This window comes from Pogoniulus pusillus, chromosome 35, assembly GCF_015220805.1.
Source record: "Pogoniulus pusillus isolate bPogPus1 chromosome 35, bPogPus1.pri, whole genome shotgun sequence".
Classification (NCBI taxonomy): domain Eukaryota; kingdom Metazoa; phylum Chordata; class Aves; order Piciformes; family Lybiidae; genus Pogoniulus; species Pogoniulus pusillus.
In genome coordinates, this window is record NC_087298.1 from 14,116,186 (window position 1) to 14,139,728 (window position 23,543).

General features: G+C 59.3%; 1 protein-coding gene across 5 annotated transcripts; it reads right to left on the bottom strand.

Annotated features, from left to right (window-relative positions):
• Window positions 1-23,514, bottom strand: NUP188 (nucleoporin 188). 5 transcript variants are annotated; one of them, XM_064171224.1, is made up of 44 exons: window positions 23,471-23,514; window positions 21,774-21,828; window positions 21,197-21,270; window positions 20,733-20,817; window positions 20,028-20,108; window positions 19,564-19,608; window positions 18,940-19,032; window positions 18,723-18,842; window positions 18,175-18,386; window positions 17,391-17,505; window positions 16,759-16,959; window positions 16,142-16,231; window positions 15,512-15,577; window positions 14,946-15,065; window positions 14,422-14,548; window positions 14,162-14,317; window positions 13,692-13,818; window positions 13,095-13,182; window positions 12,927-13,003; window positions 12,698-12,812; window positions 12,248-12,368; window positions 12,065-12,131; window positions 11,593-11,721; window positions 10,829-10,962; window positions 10,448-10,554; window positions 9,589-9,795; window positions 9,174-9,343; window positions 8,847-8,916; window positions 8,180-8,247; window positions 7,471-7,666; window positions 6,963-7,040; window positions 6,554-6,639; window positions 6,125-6,267; window positions 5,780-5,961; window positions 5,245-5,445; window positions 4,661-4,753; window positions 4,304-4,462; window positions 3,517-3,654; window positions 3,085-3,159; window positions 2,387-2,593; window positions 1,649-1,780; window positions 1,456-1,526; window positions 921-1,050; window positions 1-771 (listed from the first exon to the last, which is right to left on the bottom strand). In XM_064171224.1, exons 1-44 carry the CDS (start codon window positions 23,494-23,496, stop codon window positions 601-603), a joined length of 5,208 nt encoding a protein of 1,735 aa, XP_064027294.1. In that variant the 5' UTR covers window positions 23,497-23,514; the 3' UTR covers window positions 1-600. The 5 variants fall into 5 exon arrangements, with proteins under 5 accessions (XP_064027294.1, XP_064027293.1, XP_064027292.1 ...); XM_064171223.1 differs by lacking the exon at window positions 23,471-23,514 and adding an exon at window positions 23,002-23,237 and having other exon boundaries at window positions 11,593-11,718; XM_064171222.1 differs by lacking the exon at window positions 23,471-23,514 and adding an exon at window positions 23,002-23,237.
• Window positions 23,515-23,543: the final 29 nt, after the last annotated feature.

Below are 23,543 nucleotides of genomic sequence, written 5' to 3' on the forward strand. Positions count from 1 at the left end.
TGCAGTAGAAAGGTTTAATCTCAGTATAAATAGGGCACAGTTACAAAAACCTGCAAGGCTGCGGCCAGCAATATGGGCTAAAAACCTTGGCTGAGGCCTTGCTCTTCGGAGCCACCCAGGACCCCTCGAGTGGGGCGAGAGAGCTGTGGGCACCCCCCGAGTGGGGCAGGGGAGCTGTGGGCACCCCCAGCTGGCCCTGAACCATTCCGTACAAAAATAGCAGTAGAAAGGTGGTCTCTGAAGCGCTGATCCCTCGTGTGCCCCCGCTGGGCTCTGCCTGCCAGGCAGGCTGCTGGCACCTGCTGTGGCGAGCAGGGCAGGGCCCAGCAGAGCGTTTGTGTCCCCTCCCCGGCGGCTGCAGCGCCCCCCCGAGGCCAAGCTACAAAAATAAAGGTTCTGCCTCTGCCCCGTGCCTGGCCCCGCGGGATGCTGCAGCAGCAGGGTGGGCACCAGCAGCTGCGAGGCTGCAGGCTTCAACAGGACCTGGTGGCTGATGTCACGGCCAGGACAGGTCTCTGCCCTGCCCAGAGCTCTGCCTGGTGACGCCTTCAGCCGTAGAGGGCTGCGGGCGGCGGCAGGGCAGCAGCAGCAGGAGGGCCTCTACCTCTGCACGTGGCGCACGAAGGCCTGCACCAGCTGCAGCAGCGGCTCCTGCCCCTCGGCGCCCAGCTTGGAGGCTGCCTTGCCCTGGGGAGAGGGCAGAACTCCGCTGGCGGGCGAGGAGGGGCCCCCGCGGCGGAAGTAGCGAGCCAGGCTGGACAGCAGAGTGCTCTGCGGGAGAGAGAGCAGGTCAGGGACACCCCCAGGCTGCCCGATGCTAAGCTCAGCTGGGCAGCTGAGGCCGAAGGCCCTTCACCCAGCAGCCACACCTGCCCTGGGCAGGCAGGGAGGCTGGCAGTGGCTGGCAGAGGCTCTCTCACCAGCTCGGAGCTGAGCTCCTGCTTCATGCGCTGCTTGTCGCGGGGGTGCACGCCTGGGTCCCGCAGGTAGCGCACGGCCTGCGAGATCAGCAGGTAGAAGCAGTTCTCCATGGTGAACATCAGCAGCGACCTGTGCAGACAGCAGCTCTCAGCACCCCCAGCAGGCTTGGTTGGCACCCCCAGGGGGCTCAGCAGCCTCTGGCTCCAGGGCCAAACCCTCTCCTGAGGCCTCCCCACGGCAGGCACAGGCGAGGGAAGACTGCAGCTGCTCCCATCTGCTCTGCCACTGGTGCCCAAGCCATGGCCTGATGAGCAGAAGCTCCAAGGAGCACTGAGGGCCAGCACAGACTGCAGCTCAGGATGGGACAGCCTCATGCACCCTCCCAGACCCATCCCTGCTTGCTTTGCAGAGCCTCTGATGGGCTTGAGGAGCTCCCTGGCGCCAGTGAGCAGCTCTGAAGCTAAGCAGATGCCCAAACACCACTCTGAGGGCCTGCTCCTCAGCCAGGACTGAACCAAGCAGCTGAGAACTTACTTGAGGGTTTTGGTTCCCTCTTGCACATTCAGCCCTGCAGTCTGAGGGAAAGGTTCCTTCTTCTTATCCAACTGGGAAAGGGAGAGAGACATCAGACCTAAGACAGCAGAGGCACCGCTCTGCCCTTCAGAGCAGCAGCTGGAGGGGGGCTCTGGGGTCACTGCCAGGCTCATCCCCAAGCAATGGGCACTACCTCTCCCAGCATGTTGAGGGCCACATTGACTGTGGCAAGGAGGGTGCCAAAGGAGGGTGCCACATCGGAGTCGAATGCTGGGGTGGTGAAGCTCAGCACGAAGAGCACACTGTACTCAGCCAGGTCCAGTGACTGCAGAGACAGGACCAGCAGTGGCTGAGGCCTGAGCCACAGCCTGCCACAGTCCCTGTCCTGCCCTCTGTGCTGAGAACCAGGAGCACTGAGATCCCCCCAGAGTGCCAGTGCACAGTGCAGCACTGCAGACAGCTCTGCCCAGTGCTACACCCGCAGGCTCCAAAGCCTTCTCCACCTCCCAAGCCCTGCAGCTTTCTACCAAATGGCAGCCTCAGGAACTCTTTCCAGACTGGCATCCAATGCCCAGGTTTGGGTACCCAGAGGCACAGAAAGTGAACTGTACAAAAGTGGGCAGCAGGACACTGCTAGAAGCAGAGATGAGCCCTTCCTGGAGGACAGACTGGAGGATGAGCAGAGGCTGCCTGAAGAGCAGCACTGAGGACACAACACAGCAGGGTCCTTCGCCTGTCCCAGCAAGCCACAGGTGCAGAGCCCAGCCAAGCCCTTCCTAGCCTGGCTGCCAGGGGGATTCCTTGCCCGGCCCCCTGCTCTGCAGCCCAGCAGCACGCAGCTGCGTGGGCACAGCACGCAGCTGCTGCAGGGAGCAGAGCACCAGGGACAGGCTGGGCACTGCCCCAGGGAGCAGCTGCCCTGCTGCACTACCTGGTCGAGGAGGATCTGGCAGACGTCAGGGGTGAAGTGTCGCAGGGCAGCCAGAGACTTGCTGAGGATCTTGAGCAGGCTGTACTGCACAGGCAGCAGTGCCCTCTGCTCCGCCGCCTCCTCACCGCTGGGCGCTCGCCCGCCCGCCCCCGCTGCCCGCTGCACCCGCGGGGCCACACCACCCGGCAGCGAGTCCCCGTTCTTGGCCTGGGGAGATGAAGAGCAGGGGCTGGGCATGCTCTGCCCGGAGCGCTGAATGCTACGACAGGAGCAGCTGTGCCCAGGGCACGCAGGGGAGGCAGCTGCAGAGGCCGCTGAGCTTCCACAGCCCAGAGGAAGAGCCTAGCCCCAGCGCAGGCTGTGGCCAGCTGGCAGTATCACAGCAGCAGCTCCTCGCTGCCAGCCACCACCCTAAGGACCCCCTGAGAACAGAGCTCTCTGAAGGACAGCAGATCAGCACTGCCTGAGCCAGTGACACTGCAGAGCACTGCGGCACTGTGGACTGCTAGGAGATCACCATGGCACCACCAGCCATGGCTGCTGCCCCTCTAGGCCTGGCTTTACAGTCCACAACTCCGAGCCCTCGCCACTCCTGGCACATTTTCTGTGCAGAAGTGCAAGTCCTGGCACTGCTGACTGCCAGTAGCCAGCCCTGGGGCAACCCAGCCTGCAACCTGTCCCAGGGTGCCCATCCTCACCTGCAGGTAGTGCTGCAGCATTTTGCGGCTGTGCAGGAGGGAGGTGCAGGCCTGGCACAGGTAGCAAAGATTCACCTGGAAGGAACAAGGGAGGGAGAACCTTGGCAGCAGCTCAGGCCCCAGGGAAGGGGGAGGAAGGCAGAAAACCCAGACACAGGCACTGCTCATTAAGGGTCAGGGCAGCCTCTGCAGTGCTTTCTCGTGCTGCCAGCTGAGAGCAGGACACTGACCCCCCCCCCACATTCACTTTCCCAAGCTGTCACCTGCCTGTCCCCAGCTGTGATTTTCCCTCCCTCAGCTCAGACAGGGCACTGCCAGAACATTTACATGCCCTCAGCAACAGCTCCCAGCCAGAGCAGCACTGAAAGTGCCTGTGCCCCTTCCTCTGCACTCCAGGGTGAGGAGTTGCCCACTGCAGTACCCGAGCCCTACCTGCACGTCCCTCATGAGCTGTGGCAGGTGGAAGTGCCACTCCTTGGTGAAATTGGAGAGCTGAAGGAGGAAGCCAACGGTGTGGTCAGCCTCCTCCAGGCAGGCCAGGCTCTGCACCGTCCGCACCGCCGTCAGGCACTGGGCAGCAGAGGGGAGAAACTCAGGGTTTAAGGAGAGAGCAAAAAGTCCTCCCCCTGCTCTAAAGGTGCAGAGGATCTTCCCCAGGCACAGCAGCACACTCCTGAATGGGGCCACACAGCACAGGGGCCAGACCCAGGGCACTTCATGCTCCGCAGGGGTCAGAGGGTGCCACTGGCCTGGCTGCCAAGCCAGCGGGCAGCTGCTTGTCCCAGGACACAGTTCCAAACTGAGACTTCAGCACCGGGGCACAGACAGGGCACTTCAGCACGGGCACTGACACGGTCCAGCAGCTCAGGTACCCAGCAGGGCAGGGCAGCAGAGCTGCCAACCCAAATGGTGACTGAAGCCTGACTGTGGCCAAGCTGAGGCCACCTCCTCGCACCACTCTCCTCTGCTATCTTCCAGAGCACACTCAGCTCCCACCCAGCCCCCACTCTGCTGCTGTGCTGGCTCCCAACACCTGCAGCAAGGCTTTAGCCCTACGAGTGAAAAGGATGGACAGGTGGTGCCCATCCAGCTCCAGTAAGCTCCACCAGCCCCTCCCTGCTTGCCTGCAGGACTTGGGCAATGTCCTCCTGCTGCTTCTGCACTTTCTGATGTTCACACACACAGAGCAAGGGAGCCACCACAGAGGGCTGTGATGTACCTGAAGAATCCTCTCCTGGTGGACACCAACAAAGTCCAGGGCCTCCGTCAGGAAGTTGTACCTGAGAGTCTTGAGCAGCCTCTCCATCAGTGACATGCAGAGGCGATAGACCCCGGGCCAGGACGGGGCATCCAGAGAGCGCCGCGACGAGGCAGAGCCCTGCACAGGCCAGACACAAATCACTCCCTGGCACTGCTGCCTGGCCTGGCACAGCCACACGCCCTCCACGCCTTTCTGGCAGCCCTCAGGCTCTAGGGTAGCTGCTGGCCTCCCAGAGCAGGAGGCCTCTGTTCCAAGCATGGCCACAGGGCAGAGCTCTGCTGGAGCAGCCCCAGCAAAGCCAGCAGCAGCACCCACCTGGATGGCTCCGTTGCTGCTGAGCTGGTACACACTCAGCAGGGGCAGGCAGATGCTCTGGGTGACACCAGCCCCAGCCACTGCTGCTGCTCCCTGCAAGAGACAGAAGGAATCACTGCTAAAACCTGCCCCTTTCCCGCTCCCGGAGGCTAACCAGAGCTGCTCTGCATTAGCTGTTCCTGTCCCCAGCCTGGGGAACTCCTCTCTGCACTCACTGTTCTGCCTGCTCAGCTGTGCTCTTCTCCCAGTGAAATCCTCCCTGCCCAGCTGTGTTATGAGCTCCATTCATTACCACCTGGCAGAGGGCTAGCTCTGGGCTGACCTCCAGCTCTGGATGCTGCTGCACCAGAGAGGATAACCTGCACTGCAGAGCCGCTCACTGCAGCTCCTGCTCTGGCTGCCTCAGTCCTCCACCCACAGGGGTCTCACTCTCTAGAAGAGCAAAGCAAACCAGGCAAGAGTGTACACAGGCCCTGCAGCTCCCCAGTCTCTGAAGCCCTTTCTCTAGAGCTCCCTGCTCAGCTGTGCCATAGACAGGACAATGAGGTGGTTCCTACCACTAGGTCCATCTCTGTAGCTCTCACCTGCTGCGTCCTTGCTAAGGTCAGCAGTAAGTGTAAGGAGGCCTCTGTGAAGTGCAGGTTCTGCTTCACTCTCAGGCTGATCTCCAAGGCAGTGAAGATGGTGGGAAGCACAGGGACTTTCCTGGTGACCTGCAGCCAGTAGTCCCCATCTTCATCAACCTCACAGAGCTCTTTGGCCAGGTGCAGGCCCAGGACACAAACCTGTAGTGACAAGGAGAACGTGGCAGAGACTTGGCATGGGCACCAAGAAAGCCCTGAGAGCATTCACTAACCCAGCCCAAGCTCAGCCCCTCTCAGAAAGGCAGGCCCAGGCTCTGCTGCCCTTCACACAGCTCTCTCACACCTCCTGGCTGTGCCAGCAGCTGGGGCAATGCCCCTTCGAGCAGACATGACAGAGGCAGCAGCAGAGAGCATCTCAGCCCCACATGTGCCAAAGCCACATGGAGCAGCTCTGGAACTGGAACCTCCTCAGCAGGCAGCAGAGCAACGCTGCTCCAGCCCCCAGGCTGCAGGGCAGTGGAGCAGCAGGGCTCACCCCGTCACGCTGGTCCTTGTGCCTGGCCCTGCAGGCCTCCTCCGTCTCCATGCTGTCCTTGTCCTCTGCCGCCTCGCCCAGCACCAGGCTGTGCCGTGTCTGGTCGCAGAGCGCCAGGGCCTCGTCCTGCAGCGTCTGGCACACGCACAGCACCAGCTGCGAGTACTGCGGCACCTCCGCCACTGTGAACAGGCAGCGCTCAGCACCCGCGGGCAGGCCCCGGCGCACCCAGTGGCACCACCAAGCCGTGCTGGGCACCACAGCACCATGCTGGGCACCACTGAACTGTGCTGGGCACCACAGTGCTGTGCTGGGCACCGCCAGGACATGCTGAACACCACTCACCTCTCAGCTCCTTCATCTGCAGCACAGCAACCAGAGCCGAGAAGACCTTGGCCCTGGTTCTCTCCATCGGCTGCTCCGCCTGCAGCACTCCCTCCAGGATCTGCGTCAAGGAGTTTAGGATTTTATCCACAGAGCTCAAGCAGCTGACAACGAGAAGGGAGAGCTCTTCAGGTCAGAAAAGGCCCCGCAGCAGCCTGCCTGCACCACAGCTCCTGCCATGCCCACCCCAGGCACCCCTGGCTCCCCCAGCACAGTGGCAGTGCAGGGCTGACTGGCACAAACACAATTCCGAGCCACTTCTCCGCCAAGCAGGGAGCCAAACTATCCACACACTGCCACACAACGCCCTACAGCAACTGCCACCCCTAAGGGAACTCCAGACCAAGGCCTCAGCCTCCCACCCGGGTCCCTGTGCAGCACAGCACTCACCTCTTCCACTGCTTCAGCAGGATCAGGAGCAGGGTGCAGAGCATAGAGCCCAGGTGCAGGCAGGATCCTGACGTGTGAACTAGGAGCTAAGGAGAAACACTGCAAGAGTTACAGGTGCAGCAGCCACAGCCACCAGCACCACAGAAACCGTCAGCCTCACACCACCACCCAAGGGCCAGCTTTGTTTTTCTGCCCCTGGCAGCACAGCAGGGACAAGATCAGGCTCCCTTGCAGGACCACTCAGTGATGACAAGAATGGCACAGCCAGAATGAAGGCTGAGATGCTCCTCATCACAGGCTGCTTTTGGCTCAGCTCTGGTGCACAGGGACTACAAAAGCTGCGAGAGCAGCTGCAGAGGCAGAGATTGGCAACGGGAAGAGGACAGCAGTGACAGGAAGCAGCACCTACCAAGGCCTTGGTCCCACTGAGCACATCCATAAAGAGCTGCTGGTGAACTGCAGAGTCACTCAGGTGCATGATATCTGCCTGAGGGCACAGAGACAGGCATCAGCCCAGCACCCCGCAAGATGCACTGCCCAGCACTGCAGCACCAGGCCACAGCTGTGCTTTGTGACTTGCAGACTTGCCCACACCTGCAGCTGCAGTGATGCAGCTGTACAGCAACCCCTGCAGCACTGCCAGCATCTGACAAACCTCCCTTCAGAAGCCTCCCTGCCCCAGCAAAACCTCTCCATGATTCCAGAGCCACAAAAATTGGTTACTGTCTCCCTGCCCTGCTCAGGCAGCTGTGCCTGCTCTGGGCAGGCATCAGCTCCTCCATCTCCTGGGCCATGCTCCTGCGACTGCTGTGCCTCTGCCACCCTCACAGTCAAGTTGCTCCTCACGTTTAGATGGAGCTTCCCATGGTCAGGTTTGTGCCCACTGCCCAGGTGTGTATTTCAGAGGCAGCTCTTACGTGGCTGGTGGAGATGATGAGCAGCATCCTCCAGGCTGAGAAGAGCATCTGGTACTCAGGCATGGAGGCACAGCTGCTGCCCTCGGTCTCCGCCACGTGCTGGGCCAGCAGCCGGACGTACTCTGACCAGTAGGTGAAGCGCTTCTTGCTGGAGAAGCTCTGCAGGGTGTCCTTCAGGGACTGGTCCAGAGAGCCCCTGAGCAAGCCAAGAGCAGAAGTTACCTTCAGGCATCCTTTGGTCAGAAAACAGACTGCAGGCATTGAGGCAGGAAGCCAAGGACACAGCTGTCAAGGGAAGGTCACTTCACAGGCTGGACTTGCGCAGGGAACCCCAATTTTGGCATCAAGTGTGAAGGAAAATCCTGATCCCCACAGAGGATCTGGGGACCCATGTCTTTGGGAGGCAGAGAGGCCAACTGGGCCTGACTGCAATGGGCTGAGGGGCAGCCCTGGCCAGAAACACAGCGCTAGGAGGGGACCGCTGCACCGCTCCCCTACGCTCAGCGTGCCAGCAGGGGCACCACCTCCACCCACACCAACACCCCCACCAGGCTCAAGGCTCTTTCTGGGCTGTGGGTGAAGCACTGCTCCCATGCTCTCAGGGCTGCAGCACTCTGGCCCTCGAGGTCCGCAGGGGCTGGCAGACTTCACGCCCAAGCCTCAGAGAACCAAGCAGCCCAGGGCTGAGGAGAGACAACTGCAGACTCACTTGACCACGTAGTAGATCTCCAAGCAGATGATTTTCATGATTAAGGCACAGGTGTCCAAGACACTAAGCTGTGAAGAGACAAGAGCAAGGGGTAAGCAGCCTGCTCTGCAGGCAGACTGCAAGCCTGCTTCACCCCCAGCCTCTGCTTCCCCACTTTGCAGCAGACTCCTTTCTCCCACAATGGCAGTGCCCAGGTACCTGGCCCAGGGGCTGGTGCCAAGGAAGGAAGGTTGTGTTCAAAGCACCACTCAGCACAGCACCTCCAGAATGGGGGAACTCCCCCAGACAAGGAGAAGAGCAAGACCCTGATGGATTGCTCTGAGAAACTGTTCAGCCTGAGCTGTGCCTCAAGCAGAGAGCAGCTGCCTCTGCCAGGCAGCACAGGGTGTGTTGCATGGACACCCCAAGCAGCATGCCCTGCACAGAGTGCTGCCAGAGGTGCCAGGTACCAGCTGGTTTCGTCTCACATGCAAATAAAGAACAGAGAAAGGCAAAGGGCAGCTGATGTCTGAACACCCTCTGCAGAGCCAGAAGCGTTCCCTTCATCTGCTGACTCTGCCCAAGCCACTCTCAAGAAAGTTGAAGCAGAAGGCAGAGCCACAACTACCACCCAGAAACCCTTCCTGAGCAGCCCATCCCTGCTCTCATCTGCTCAGCTTGGACTCACCTCTGATGACTGTGAAGGTGGAGGAAGGGTTCCAAAGAGAGGGCTGGTCAAATTCTCCCAGAACTTTGGCCTGCAAGACAGAGACAGAAGCAGCTTCACTCAGCTGCCCACACTGTGCCTGGCAGCACCCCAACTGCTGAACTCCAGAGCAGGGCTCTGGTGAACACAGACTTGTGCAGCCTTACGGGAGAGGAACAAGGTACTCAGGGCCAGCCCCCCTGGCCTCTGGCCCATGCCCTGCAAGCCCCTGCCAGAGCACACAAAGACTAAGAGGCAAATGCCCCCAAGGAGCGGTCTGTCAGAAGGCAGTGCAGAGGCAGAACTCACTTTGTCCTCAGCACCAGCATGGCACTGTCCCGCCGGTCCTGCCACAGGGCATGCAGGAAGGCGATGGCAGCGCGGTGCAGAAGGGGGGGGCACCAGTACCGCTCCTGATGCTTGCAATCTATCAGCTCCAGGACCACCTGCAGGCAGCTCCACTCCCCTAAGCTGAACTCCTAAAGCAGAAACAAACAAGAGGTTACAGCAGCACTGAGCCACGAGGCAGGCACCTGCTGCAGAGAGCACCTGAGAGCACAGGGGGAGCAGCACGCCCACGGGGGCAGCACCATTTGCACCTCTCTGTGCTTGGGGCACACCAGGTGAGCTGAGAGCCACAGAGCTGGGCCATTAGTGCCCCAAGTCTGCTGGAGTGCTTCAGTGCAGAGCTCCTGGGCAAGTCAGCAAGTCTCTGCTACTCTACCTTTGACCCATCGCTGCCATCCTTAACCTCCAAGTTGAGGAACAGCTCGATGAGCCCAGGCTGTGTCTCCACTGCCACTGTGAGAAACTCTAGGATCATGACCTTGATCCTCATGTCCTCGATCCTGCTCTGCAGGCGGGTCAGGAAGGCATCGCGGATGGCAGCGGCATCGCTGCCCAGGCAGGCGTAGACAGACATGGGAGCGACCTGCAGAGAGAGGCAGCACCAACTCAGCTCTGCAGAGTGCTTCCTGCCGCTGCTCATGGGGTTCCATTTCAGACCAAAGCTCCACAAGACCTGGAACTGAATCCCTAGGCAGTGTGAGGAGCTCAGGAGCTGTCACCAGGCAGGAAACAACCTGCAAAGGGACCCACACTTCCCTCTCTCAGCCCTGCTTCACTCTTCACCTGCTCCCAGAGTGTTGTGATGAAACTGGGAAAGATGAAGAGAAAAGCCCTTCTGGAACCATGTTTCTTGAAATGCAGCCCAGAGCTGCATTTCTGAGCTTCAACAAAGCTGCCAACACATTCCAAGCAGGTTAGCAGCCAAGGGCTGAGTCTACAAGGGAAAGCTGAAAGCTCCTGATAAAAACTGAGAGGGTCTCACACTCAGGAAGAGGTTAAAGCTCCAGGTGCTGGGATCAGACTGAAGAGTGTAGCTTGAGGAAGCTGCTCAGAAACGTGGGAACAGCTCAGCTGGAGGTGCAAAGGCTCTGTGGAGAGCACCCTCTGAACAAAGCCCCTCGGGGGGGTGAGCTCTGGCACAAAGCTTAAGCCTGTAGCTCCCTGGCACAAAGGAGCCTGGAGACGATCCTGGCAGGATGGCAGGGTGGGAGCAGCCTGGGGGGGGCTCGGCTCACCGTGGCCAGGCGCTTCAGCAGCTGGATGGCCAAGCGCGGCAGCGCGGGGTCATGCTTGTGGTAGATGTACTTGGCCAGGACTGCAATCAGGTTGTTCCCGTGGGCACCTGCAGAGGACACAGCTCAAATCAGGGAGAAGAAGCTGCCACAGAGTGATTTCCAGTGCAGGAGGTAAGAACCAGGTCAGTCTACCCAGAGGCCCACAGGCATTCACCACCTCCCTCCAAAGCAGCAAACCTGCAGCTGCTTCTGCTGCTGCCCAGCAGAGTGGGCAGAGCAAGCCTCCTGCCACCCCTGAAAACCACTCTGGGAACCCAGAAACCTGAACCACTGCCTGCAATGTGCCTGCAGGTAACAGAGCTGCCCAGGGTAGGTACAGACCGTGCTGGGTCAGGGCCTGCTCCAGGGGGGACACCACACTGGAGGGGGGCTTCAGGCGGATGACGTTGTTGGTGACCGAGAATGCCAGCTTCACTGTCTGGATCAGCAGCTGCCCCTGCCCCTGGGACTCGTCACTGTTGGCACAGAGAAACCAAAGGCACGACTGCAGTGGCAGCTGACAGCTGCTCTCTGCACCCTGCTCCAAGGGGCAGATCTGCCTCTGGCAGCTGGGAATTGTGGTGGCACTCACTGCAGTGTCCACAGGCAACAGCTGCTGAGGCACAAACCCTCTCACAGCTCCCAGTAGCCACCCTGACTCTCTGCCTCACTGCCTGCACTTCTGCTCCTCCTCTTTGGGATACAGGGATTGAAAAAGTACCAGGCCAGGGGGAGAAGCATTCCCAGGCCCAACCCCACAGAAACCAGTGAGCCAGTCTGGATGAGGTGAGGGAACTGGCTCTGAGAGTTTGCTTTCAGATGAACGTCAAGGAGAGGCATTAAAGCCAAAAGGGCTTCTCAAGACAGGTCCTGCTTCCTCCTCCCAACTCTGCACTCCTTTCCAGACTTGCTCTGAACATAAAGTGGCAGAGCTCCTCAGGCACAACCTGCTGTGCAGCCTGGCTGGGCAGAAGCCAAGGACAGGAGGAATTCAGCCTCAGCTACAGCAAAAGGTTCCAGCCTCGGGTAGCCACCGATGGCATCTTCAGGCTGCCAGGGGAAGCCCCACCCTGACCCCCCCGAGGCAGTCCAGTCAAAGCACTCACCTGCCAGGCTGGGAGGCCATCACCAGGTCGATGGTGTCCACCCCGATGCCCATGATGTTGATGACAGCTTGCCCTGCCTCAGTGTTGGCCAGGCTGAAGACACACAGCGACTGAAGGCTGGGGGCACTGCTGTGACAAGGACCAGAGGGCATCACCAGCAGCATCTGCACCCCAGCACCACCTCTGCACCCCCAGAGCCCTGCTTCCTTCTGCCTTCTAAGTGGACACAGCAGGGGGAAGCAGCCGGCCTTGGACAGCCTCTGCTGCTCTCTTCTCCAGGGCTGATGTTTTCTGTCCCTCATTTTTTGCTCCCCTTCCTGTGCTTAGCACTGCAGAAGAGAGCTGAGAGCAGCACTGCAGCCCAGGCCAGGTCACTGCTAGTCATCTGTGATCAAAAGCTGGCACACAGTGGTGTTGCCTCATGTCCTGCAAGCCAGGCTGCTGCAGCTCTGCCGGCCAACCCCTGCCCTACCTGCTGCAAGGATCCATTTCAGGGCACAGGTTCAGGATAGCATGAATCAGCTGCAGAATCAGGCATCCTAAGGACAGAAACCAGACTGCTCACCTTCCTGCTTCCCAATTCCTGCTGTTCTCAAAGACATCCCAGAGCACAGCAGCCCTCTCTGCCACTCTCTGCCCACTGCAGGAGCCTCACCAATCTTCTCTCTCACTCCGTGGCAGCTGTAACGCCACTTGTGGTAATTGGGCAGCATCTCCTTCAGCACGAACACGATGCAGGGCACCAGCCCCTGGCTCTGGGTGCTACCAAGCTGCCCCTAGAAGCAGAAGTGTTCCTATTGCCCTTCTGGCTAGAAGCACAAGGAAGCCTTGGCAGGAAGCCATGCTGTGGCTTTACAGTGAGGCAGCCATGGGGCATGGGAATGTGGGTTCACAGGTGGTTCTGCCCTGCTGTGGATCAGCTGAGTCAGATCAGAGTTTGTAAGGAATTCGAGTGCAGAGAGAGCCCCAACAGCAGGGTGAGAGTGACCCAGTGATCACCAGAGAGCCACCACACAGGAGATGAGTGTTGGGCACAGCTGGACTGCACTCTGATACCATAGCAGCCGGCAGCTGACCTCCCGTGGGCCAGCACAGCAGCACTCACCCGGACCAGCGTGGTGAGCAGGTTGAGGAAGGCGATGGTCACCCTGTACTCGCCCTGGGGCTGCTCTATGCCCATCAATAGGTTTCCATAGCCCCCAGCATTCATCCCCTCTGCACTGTGAAAGCAGCAAGAGGGTTTGGTAACCACCGGCAGGGTTCTGTCACCAAAGGCACATGCTGCAGGAGTTCTGGGCACACCAAGTGGCACAAGGGAAGGGGACCCCCAGTACCTGATGACATGATTCATGCTGGACACAGGGTTGGCAACAAAGGGCAGGAACCCTGTGTGGTGAAGGTCAGTCCACACCTGCAAGGGAAGCAGTAGAGATGTTCCCTCTTACTGCCATCCATGGCTGCTGGCTCTGGAGGCCAGCAGAGGCAGGAGGCCACCTGCTCACCTTGGCTGGCATGCGGGCAGCCAGCACCGTCAGGCAGTTGATGCAGGAGGCAATGACATCCACGGGGGGAGAGATCACAGTTGTCAGCCTAGAAGAGAAGCAGGCTGCATGCAGTGCACTGCCACCTCTGCCCTGGCCTCCAGTCAAAAGGCTGCTGCCTCCCTCTCCTCTGCCCTGGACGAGTGCCAAATCTGGGCAGGGAACTCCAGACATCAGTCTGCACTTCCAGTCTAGACCTGCCACCACCCCCACACCTGAGTCACAGTCAGTTACTGCAGCAGGCTGGGCTGTGCCACAGTCAGCAGTGACTGTGCAGCAGAGCATCACCCTCAGGCACTTCACACTCCAGCCCCAGAAAGGAGTTCCTGCTCTGATGCTGTCTGCCCCTTTTGTGCGGACAGAGCCACAGGGAGAAGCACCTCTGGACGGACAGAGGCACACAGGGCTCAGAAGAGGTGGAAGGGAGCCAGTCTGTGGCAGCAGACACTGAAGGGTGTGCAGCCAGGACACTCCTAGGGCTGCAAGCACTGAGACGTTTCTTGCAGAGGTCTTGGCCATCCATGGTACCCTCGTGGGCAGCTCTGCTGGGCTGCTCACCTCTGCAGGAGCATGTAGATGCGTGATGTGATGGGCAGGAGGCAATCTGCTATGGACACATCAGTGCTGATCACCTTATGAACCAGATCAATTATTGGCTTGACCCTCTGGCAGTGCTGGATCACATCTGGGTAAAGAAAACTCACACTGGAGTGCAGAACCAGACTGGAGCAGCACCCACCTCTGGAGCACCACACACAGACCCTAGCACACATCCCCAGGACTAACTCCCAGACCAGAAACGCTTCTGTTAGCCACTTGAGCTTTTCCCTCATCTCAAAGCTCTCTCCACTCACTGTAGCCCTCAGCCCCTGCAAGGACTCTCACAGAGGGTTAGGTTACAGAAGTCACTCACCCTAGGTTCCAGGGGCACCCCCATGCACCCCCTCAACAGCCAAGAGCTGCCCAGCCCTGCTGCTGGCCACCAGCTGAGCAATCCTTCCCTCTCTGCCCTCCTCCCAGCCTCTCACCTGCCGTGGACACGACGTGCAGCAGCATCTCGATCTCGCAGGTGAAGAGGGTCCAGCTGCTGTAGGAGTACTCCCAGCGCACCAGGTAGGCTCTGTCGTCCAGCATCACCTGCCCCACGGTGCCCTGAGGTATCCGCAGGTTGGTCTGACCCAGCCCTGCAGGTGGAGGGGCAGCTGGAGGCTGGGCACGCAGCACCCCCAGAGAGAGGACTGGCCTCCCCCTGGTGCCCCAGCAAAGCAGGGCAGGGCAGCCTCCCTACCGAGGGGGTAGAGCAGCTTGGGCGCCTGCCTCCTCCAGAGCGTGCCGTCCTCCTGCGGCACCACGTCCGGCGGCCTGTGCTTGTACAGCTCGATGTAGAAGGACATCTTGTCCAGGAAGCTGTACACCTGCAGGCACAGAGCTCAGCAGCACGACCCAGGGGGCCAACTGCCTCCAGGGCCAGACGGGTTGCCTTGCCATGTACACTTTCCCTCTAACACCCCCACCCCACCAATGCACCCCCACGGCCAGGCAAGCCTCATCTAACGGAGCAGAGACTTCCCCGGGGCACAGGCACTGCCTCCTCCTTTGCCAGGAGAGTTGGAAAGCTTCCCAAAAGCCAGGAAACAGAACTCTGCATCAGCACAGGCCTGAGAAGGAGCCTTGAGCACTGCTCTCTGACAAGAGCTTGATGTCTGTGACCTAAGGCTGCAGCTGAGATGAGCCGGGCTGACGGCCAGAACCACACAGCACTCAGCCCTGCCCAGAAGCAGATCCTCTCCCTGACACCAAGGCCTTCTCTACCTTTTTTGCAGTCGATTTATCAGACACAAGGGCTTGGAGCAGCTGAAGGAGAGGAGTGAGAAAGTGGGGGAACATCCCACACACACTGTCCAGGATGATGCCCAGACCTGCAGTAGGTTCCTGGGGGTGGAAACAGAAAACAGAAGTCTCAGTGCCAAGCACAACACTGAGATGGCCTCAGCAGAGCACAGGGACACAGCTCCCTGCCCATCTCACACCCTGCACAGAGGATCACTTCAGTCCTTTCAGGGACTAAAGCAGGAGCCAGCGTGCCAGCATCAGGCAGGACATCCTAATCTGAGCAGGGAAGGCCAGCAGGATGCTTTTGGCAGCAGTCAGTCCAGCCCCTGGCACCCAGCCCTGCCTTGAAGCGCCACCACCTACAGTAACATCTGCGGCAGCACCCTGCAGGAGCAAAACCAAGGGCATGGAAGGGCAAAAGTATATCAAAGATAGACACAGAGCTCCTCAGGCCCTTCTAGAAGCTACCTAGCAACCCCCAGGGGATCTTCTCCCAGGCTTTGGTTACTACCAAGGCAGGCTCAAGATGCTGCCAAGTCACTGACCGTCTTCCAGAAGAGCTGAGGAATGCTGGAGGCTGCCAGAACTTCACATGCAGCATCGATGATGTCCTTCAGGGAAGAGGGGATGGAGTAAAGAGAAGCTACATTACACAGGGGGTCCATCACAGCCAGCTTCTGACACATCTCTGGGAGTCAAGTTGCCCTGTTTGCCAGCCAGGCTGGTACTGCTTACTCCAGTCAAAGCAAAAACACCCAACACAGCCAGCCCCTGCCCCCCTCAGCCAGTTCCCAGCCCCCATGGCCAGCCCTTAGCCTGCACAGCCAGCCCCAGGCCATGCTCTCATGAAGGCACTGGCCAGGACAAATGTCCACTCTGGTGCCCTTTCAGCCCTGGACATGGAGCCAGGGTCATTTCCATTGCCCTGGGAACACCACATCAACAGTGACCTTCGAATGCAGAGGCCTTCAGGTGCTTCCAGCTCTCCCTTCCTTAAGCAGTCAGCCTGCAGAGGTGTTTGCTGCAGCTGCACTGTCTAAAAGCAGCAGGGAAAGCAGCAAATCCCTCTCCTAGATCCAAGGCACAAAGTCTGCAGCCTCAAATTCAGGATCAGGACGTGACAAGCAACCAGCACCAGCCAGGACAGGGCAGGGCAGGGAGCCCAGGATGCCTACCTGCTGGTTGCCCAGGGTGTGCAGCTCCAGCGATGTCAGGACGAAGGACAGGAGCCCATAAATGCACATGCAGGCCGTACTGGCAGTGCACTGCAAGGGAAGAACAGCCTGGAGCCAAGGCCACAAAGGGCAGAACACAGCCCAGCTGCCCACAGCTGCTGTCTGCAGCCAGCAAAGGGGCACCAAGGCAGGAAGCAGCCACGAGTTCAGCTCCACAGCGACAGGAAATGTCACCAAAAAGAAACCTGTGCACTGCCAGTGCCAGGGCACCAGCACCCAGTGCTCACAGGCTCCCCTGCCCCCAGCCTGCAGAGCAGCTTATGACAGGTGGAACCACAGAGACAAGAGTGCAGGGTTGAACCATCTGATGGCTCCAGATCCACCCTGGCAAGGCCAATTATGGAGGCAAAGCAGCAACTGTGACTCAGTGCAGCTGGTTGTGCTCTGGGGAGATGCAGCTCCGCACTCCACACCAGAGGGACGCCGAAGCTCCAGCTCTGACCTTCGCTGCAAGGGGAGGTGCCAGAACTTGCCTCGCTGCACTCTGCTCACCAGCAGGCTGGGATCAAAGCCACCCTCCTCCCACCAGAGCCTGGCAGCAGCAGTCGGAAGCTCACGTTGGTGCCGGCCGCGCTGAGGGCGCGCAGCAGCCGCGTCAGGTGCTGGAAGGCGCCGAGCTGGATGGCAGCGCTGCCCAGCCTGCGCACGGTGCCCGCCGCCTCCTCGGGGCCGATGGTGTGCCGCAGCAGCGCCCAGGCCAGCAGCACGGGGGCGTGGTGCGGCAGGTCCCCCAGCTGCAGCAGCTGCCTGTCCATCTCCTGTGCAAACAGCAAGGGGAGAGTGAGAGAAGCTCGCTGCAGGCAGGAACGAGCGCTGCTGGCTCAGCTCTGCCCTCCGGCACGGAGCTGCCCAGTGACACAGGAGCAGCCTCTGACTGCTTTCCTGCAAGCTTCACTGACTCGGAGCTGCTCTAATCCCAGACCTCCTCTGTCCTGACAGCACCCACACCACAAACCCTCTGGCCCATCCTCTCCTACAACCTTGCTAATGCTGCTTTCTTTGTACCGAGAAAGGCCCAAAACAGCCGAGGGGAAAGGAATTCTTTCTGTTCTTAGCCCCAGGGTGTTGTGTCAGTTCCTACACTTGCCTAGGCTCAAGGATCAGAACCTTGCAGATCTCTTTACACAGCATAGCTGACTACCACAGCAAGCTCTGGGCCTGCCAAGGGGCTCCTCTGCCACTGCTTTACCTGGTGGATGCTCTGGTTTTTGGCCAATTTGTGCTCCTCTGTCCTGTCATCCAAAGCACGCTCATGGAGGGAGTCAATTTCCATGCCCTCCACCAGAATGAGAGCGCTGAAGTAGCTACAAGCAGGAAAAGAATAAAAGAGGTCAGACTTCAGTGAAGAGCTCAGGGTGGTTCATTTCTCAATTGTCAGGGGTCAGAAAACCACCTGCAGTTTGCTTCGCCCAGCTGCTCTCTGCAGCACTAAGAAATGCCACGAAACAGCAGGAGGCAACACGAAGGTGCCCTCTGAGTGCCAGCCAGGACCAATTACCCTCTTCAGAACCATTTCTGGTGAGCAGGCAGAAGGTTGCTGCATGTGAGGACAGCTTTTGTGTTCCTGTCACTCTACCCTCTGGCAGGATCCATTTCCCCTGGCTGCAGCTGTGTCCCACCAAGCTGCTGCTGCCCTTTGCCAGCAGAACCAGAAGAATTGAAGGGAGGCTGCAGTCACCCAGAGCTCAGTGCTGGGCTCCAGGCAGGCAGCAGCCAGGCACAGGACCAGAGGAATTCACTGCCCTGCACCACAGGGACCATCAAAACCAAGACTGAGCACTGCAGCTAGCACATGGCTGCCTCTGCTTCACCACTACTCCCCTTCCATTCTGCCACACACTTCCAAGGTGGCCACAAAGCTGTTTGGCTTAAGCTTAGCTTGAAACAGCAGCAGCAGGACTGACAGTAGGTTGCTCCAAGGGCAAGCAAGGGCTGGGCTCTGCCCACCCCTGCCGTGCAGGCAGGACCCTTACCCGATGCGGTCCACCAGGTGATCCATGCTCTCGTCCACCAGGTGCCTGTTGGTTTGCCTCGTGCCGAAGCCCTGCTCCTTGAACAGCTTTGCAAACACCAGGAGCTCCTCGGGGGCCATCTCAAAGTATGCATAGTAGAGGAAGATGACCTCCAGCAGCAGGGCCTGCTCCCGCAGGCACTGCACGAACCAGCGTGACACCTGCCGCTCCGTCTGCGCGGGAGAGCAGCGTCAGCCCGGGCAGGCAGAGCAGCCACCGCCTGGCGCTGGCTGAAGCACTGCAGCAGCTTGGTGTCCATGGCACGGACAGGCACTAGGGCCAGAGTGTGCTGGTGCAGGGGGATGGTGGACAAGGGCACAGAAGGGACTCGTGGGCCCAAGGCTCTAAGGGCACTCATGGCAAGGAACAGAAGAGAGAGCAGCCCTCTGAGCCTATTCTGTCAGGCAGAGCACACTGGAGGCTTCTGGGACAAGGAGACACATCCTTTGTAGCTACATCTACACAGCAGCAGTTCCCAAACCCCTGCCTGTAGGAATTCCCCCCAGTACCATCAGACTTCCATGTGTTTCCCAGGTGGGAGCCTCAGCTTTGTACAGTGCCTCGAACTGCCGCCGGTAGTTAGGAACCAGCTCCTTGTCCAGCTTCTCGACGCACTGGAAGTACTGGGCCTTAAACAAAGACATCAGCAGCCTCTCACCTGCCCTGACCGCCACAGGCAGGCAGCCACTGCCTCATGCCCAGGGCAGCAGAGGCTGCTGCACTCACTGTGTACGGGTGCCTCTCATCCTGAAAGTAGGTGAGCAGGTGGAGCACGCAGCGCAGGACGCAGAGCCGCTCCTCGTAGTAGTAGTCGGCGAGCTGTGAACAGAGCGACACCGGTGTGGCATCCTGTCCCACACCCACTCCTTCCTTGGCCAGGCACAGGAACATCCAGTGCCCAACCACCCCCACAGATGCAGATTCAGAGTGGTGTTAAAGTTATCTGAAACCACTCCACAGGGCTCAACCCAAGGAGCCCACAGGGACACAGATGGAGCTACACTGAGGGAGAACCGGGAAAAGCAACGCAGAAAGACAGGCAGGGAGGACCTCTCCTTCGTCATCCCTGCCACCCTCTGTCAGGCACATTCACCAGCCTCCACTCCAGACCTGTCACCTCAGACCTCAGTGTAAAGCTGAGAGCATCTGCCCAGCTACATTTCCTGCTAGTAGAAATCATCTCCCAGCAGCAGCTCTTAGCACTGCCAACTTCTCAACTTCAGAGGCAGCTTTTCTATTTCATTTCTTTGTAAGAACAAATATTTCATTTATTCCAAGCTTTTCTGGATCCACAGGACTGGAGCTGCTCCTCTGTCATCAGATGGACACAAAACACAAATGGAAACTAACCTTCAGCATCAGAGCCTGGCTCTGCCTCTCGTCCTGGAGAACTGTCTGCAAGCAAAACAGCACAATAAAGACTCGTCTGCTGCAGGAACGCCTCAGACTAAAAGGGCCGAAATACACCAGAGCCATGTTTCTTTCCACTTCTTTTGGAGAGAAGCACAAAGGCAAAAGATTTGCTTTTAATTCTGTGCTCACTCTTTGACCCCACTCGCTCTCCTTCACATAGCTGTAACCCTCCTGCACTCCTGTGCTGCAGAGAAACTGAGACAGGAGGAGGCACTGGATAGGCCTGAACATCTGCTGCCATCTTTCCTTTAGCAGCACTTGAGCACTGTGGGTGCAGAGGAGGAAAGCTACAAAGCCACTTCCCAGGCTCAGTTCAGACTCAGACATGACCATGTGCATCACCAAGCCACTGCTAGCAAGGAAGGATATGGAGCAACATAATGTGAACGGGAGCTGTGGACCTTCAGGGAGTCCCTTGTTCCTCTGTAATCCTCCTGGAGATAGCACTGCAGCAGCTGCACGCTCTGCTCCTCATCCAGACCCTGCAAAACATGAAGCAGAAGTGCTCTGGGATGCCTGGAGGGCAGCTGAGCTCACTGCAGGTGAGCACATCCAGGCAGCTCTTATCTTTAAACCACTTCTCTGCATCAGGCAGATCCCTGCTTGGGTCAGACTCTGTGCTCACAGCCCTGACAGCAGCATGGGGTCACTTGGATGTGCCCAGGTTACCCTCTGATGAAGGAATGTCACAGCCTTCAGACCAAGGTACCACTGCCAGCTGCTGCATTTTGAGCTACTGCCTTGAAGTAGCACAAGGAGCAGCCCTGCAGCTCAATGGACCTTTCCAAGCTGGCAGCTGATGGGTGGGACATCAGCCTTGAGCTGAGCAGTTTCTGATGTCTTGAAAGAACCCAAGAAGGACCAGAAGCAGGAGAGTGCTGCTAAAAAGTGAGGCCCTCCACATAACAGGAGGTACAGAACTACAGCACCTGGAGGACACCACTCACTGAGAATGGTCACTGACAGCCTCCACCTGCAGATCCCTTTGAACTGAGAGGAGCTAAGTTTACCTCTCTTCAACATCAAGAAGCTCCCTCAAATGCCAGAATCACAACAATGCAGTGCAAGTGCAGGGATGAACAGTAGCCAGGGAGCACCTCACTCACCAAAAACTTGCTGACTCTCAGGCCCAGCTCCTTCAGCGGTGCAGCCACATCCTTGTCAGCCTTTACCTTCTCTGCTGAAGATGTGCTAGGGAGAGCAGACATTGCAGTAATTAAAACTACAGCAACCCCTTGGGATCAACCAAGCAGGCTTCATTCCCAATCTCTCAGCTTGCAGGAACAGCCTCTTGTCCCCAGGCTAGGTGAGCAGCTGAGCACTGCAGCCCAGCGGAGCCGAGGGCTGAGAGCTGCCTGACACCAGCCACAAGAGCAGAACCTGGTGCTGCTCGCTGCTCTGCATCTCGTGCCCCAGAACAGGGAAGAGTTAAGCACTTCCTCTTGCTACTGCTCTCCTGAACCCCAAGGCAAGCAAGAGAGTAAAATCTCCTTTCATGCCATCAAAGGTACAAGACGCCTCTGGAGTCAGGAGACCCCCAGCAGGGTCCTGCCTCAGGCCACCACTGTACCTTGGAGGTTTGTAGTAGGCAAGTCCCTCCAGCAGCCTCTGCCAGTGCTTGTTCAGCTCTGCTGCGATCTGTGCCTGCAAGGGAACCAAATGGCACTGAGCAGAGTCCTCAGCACACCCTGGGCCACATCTGTGTGGGACAGGGACACTGCCCCACCACAGGGGCACAACGCAGGCAGCTGGGACTAGCTCCAAGGGTGCTCCTGTACCAGGCAGTTCACTGCCTGCTGCAGTTCTGGAGAGTGAGAAGAAGGAGGCTGCAGGCCTGTTCCGTAAGGTTTGGACTGCAGCCCCTGGGCAGCCCTAGAATGCACAGACTCTGTCCCCACAAACAAGACAGCACACTGGAAGAGTCCCCAGGCCAAGCAGCCTGGAAAGCAGAACTTGTGTCGGCTCCAGAAATGGAATCTGCCCACAGAAACCTTTCCAGGCAGCTCATGATGCATGGGAAGAGTAAACCAAGAGTGGAAACAGAGAGACTAAAATTGCACTGAGCAAGAGGCAGAGGCACAAAGGCTCTGCTGGCCACAGACCCCATGCAGGGACAGGCAAAGCTGCTCAGCAGGACACATACTTACAGGCTCTCGCAGAGCTGATCTGCCCAGAAGAATCGTCCATAATTCCCTGCTGCTCCTGTCAACAAAGCCAAAAGGTGGAGAGGATTTTAGTGACCAACACTACTCAGGCTCTCCTTTGGCTCCCACCTGTAGCAGTCAAGAAGCATCATTGTAAGGAACATCAGCTTTTAGCTGACCACCTTCAGATGTCCTGGAAGAACCCAGGAAGACCCAAAGAGGTGCCAAGGATACAGCAAGACCTGCAAGCTCCTATTAGAGCAGCACTACATCTTCGTCAGGTCACCAGCTCAGCCTGCTGCACCTGCTGGGCCATCTAAGGGCAGGGAAAAGAACCTTGCAGTGAGGAGCACTGCAGCCACTCACACTCCCTGCTCGCTGCCATCCCTCTCTCTTAACTGCAAGACAAAGCTGGATGAAGTGAAAGCCTGCAACACCCTTACACAGGGCAGAATGATGTGCTGCAGGTCTCCAGGACATTTACCCTTGGCTCCTTGTTTCTACCCTAGAACTCTTCAGAACAGCCAACCTGCCCTGCCAGGTTACCGCAGGTCAAACCCTGACCCTGGTGCATGTACCCAGCAAAATGGGACTCCCAAAAGCAGCTCCGAAGGAAGATGCTTGCCAAAAGGACATCCTGGGAACTCAGACGAAGGCTTTGTTAGCAGTGCTGCACAAACTGGGAGTTCACCCTCCCAGCTGCCCCGCGCAGGCTGTCTCCAAAAGCAGGAGCAGCTATCAGCTTATTTTTAGAGCAGCCTCACGAAAATAGCTCCCCGAGGCAGCAAAAGTCATCTGCAAGCTGCCAGGCGGTGCCACCGACCCAGCGCTGAGACGAGCTCCAGCGCAGCACCCTCCCCTGCCTCGCAGCTGCTCAGCAGTTCGCTGTGTGCAAGCTAAGGAACCTCTCCCGACCTGGTCAGCCACCAGCCCTGGGTGCCACCTCTCCAGCCCGCAGAGAGCACTACGAGTCACTCTGCAGACCTGGGCAGCGGCTTGGCGGAGGCAGAGCCAATCTGGTGGAGCCAGCGCCAGCCTCTCTCCTGCGAACCTCCGCCGCGAATCAGAGCGCGTTCGGCGGCACTCGCTAGCCCAAACCAGCTCCCCGTGCCCAGCCAGCAGCGGTGCTCGCATCCCCACTCCCTGGGCAAAAGCTGGCATCAGACGGCGCCAGAGCACGGAACCGGCACAGCGCATGGCGAAACTGTGCTGAGGGAGCGACGGCACGGACCGAACGCAGCCACGGCCGCCGCGGCGCACCGAGGAGCTTCCCTCAGGCATCTTCGCCGCCCTGCCTTGAAGTCTGCACTCGCAAAGCGTTGGTCCGGGGGCGAGCTCCAGCCACGGGGGGCTCCGCTCCCCACCAAGAGCGGCTCCGGGCCGGGGCTGGCCCTGGCCGACCCTCTCCGGGCCGTTACCGCAAGCTTCAGCTCCGCCTCGAGAGCGCCGTTAACCGTTCCGCCGCTCGCAAGCGGGCAGAGCCGCGGCAGAGTCCCGCCCGAGGGTCCCGCAGCGGCCGCTCCCGAGGGGCGGGGCTCATCCCGGCGCGGGCCCCGCAGCCGTTAGCCCGCCCTGCCCCCCCGCGCCGTTCTGCTGCCGCCGCCGCCCGCCGGTGCCCGCCGGTCCCTTCCGGTCCCTTCCGGTCCCTTCCGCCGCCCGCCCCGGCCCGAGGGGGAGGGCCCCCGAGCCGCGCGCCGCACCTCGCGCACAGCCCTCCCGCCGCCATCGTCGCTCCCCGCTCACGTGACCGCGCGCGCGCGCCGGCCCCGCCCC

Bases quoted from the DNA above. Each gene is read 5' to 3' on its own strand.
- NUP188 (XM_064171219.1), bottom strand. From the start codon at position 19,965: ATGCACATGGTCATGTCTGAGTCTGAACTGAGCCTGGGAAGTGGCTTT. The intron at 9,344-9,588 runs GTAGAGTAGCAG...TTTCTGCTTTAG, and splicing joins ATGGCAGCGATGGGTCAAAG to GAGTTCAGCTTAGGGGAGTG. The intron at 1,781-2,386 runs GTAGTGCAGCAG...CTGTCTCTGCAG, and splicing joins GCCAGATCCTCCTCGACCAG to TCACTGGACCTGGCTGAGTA.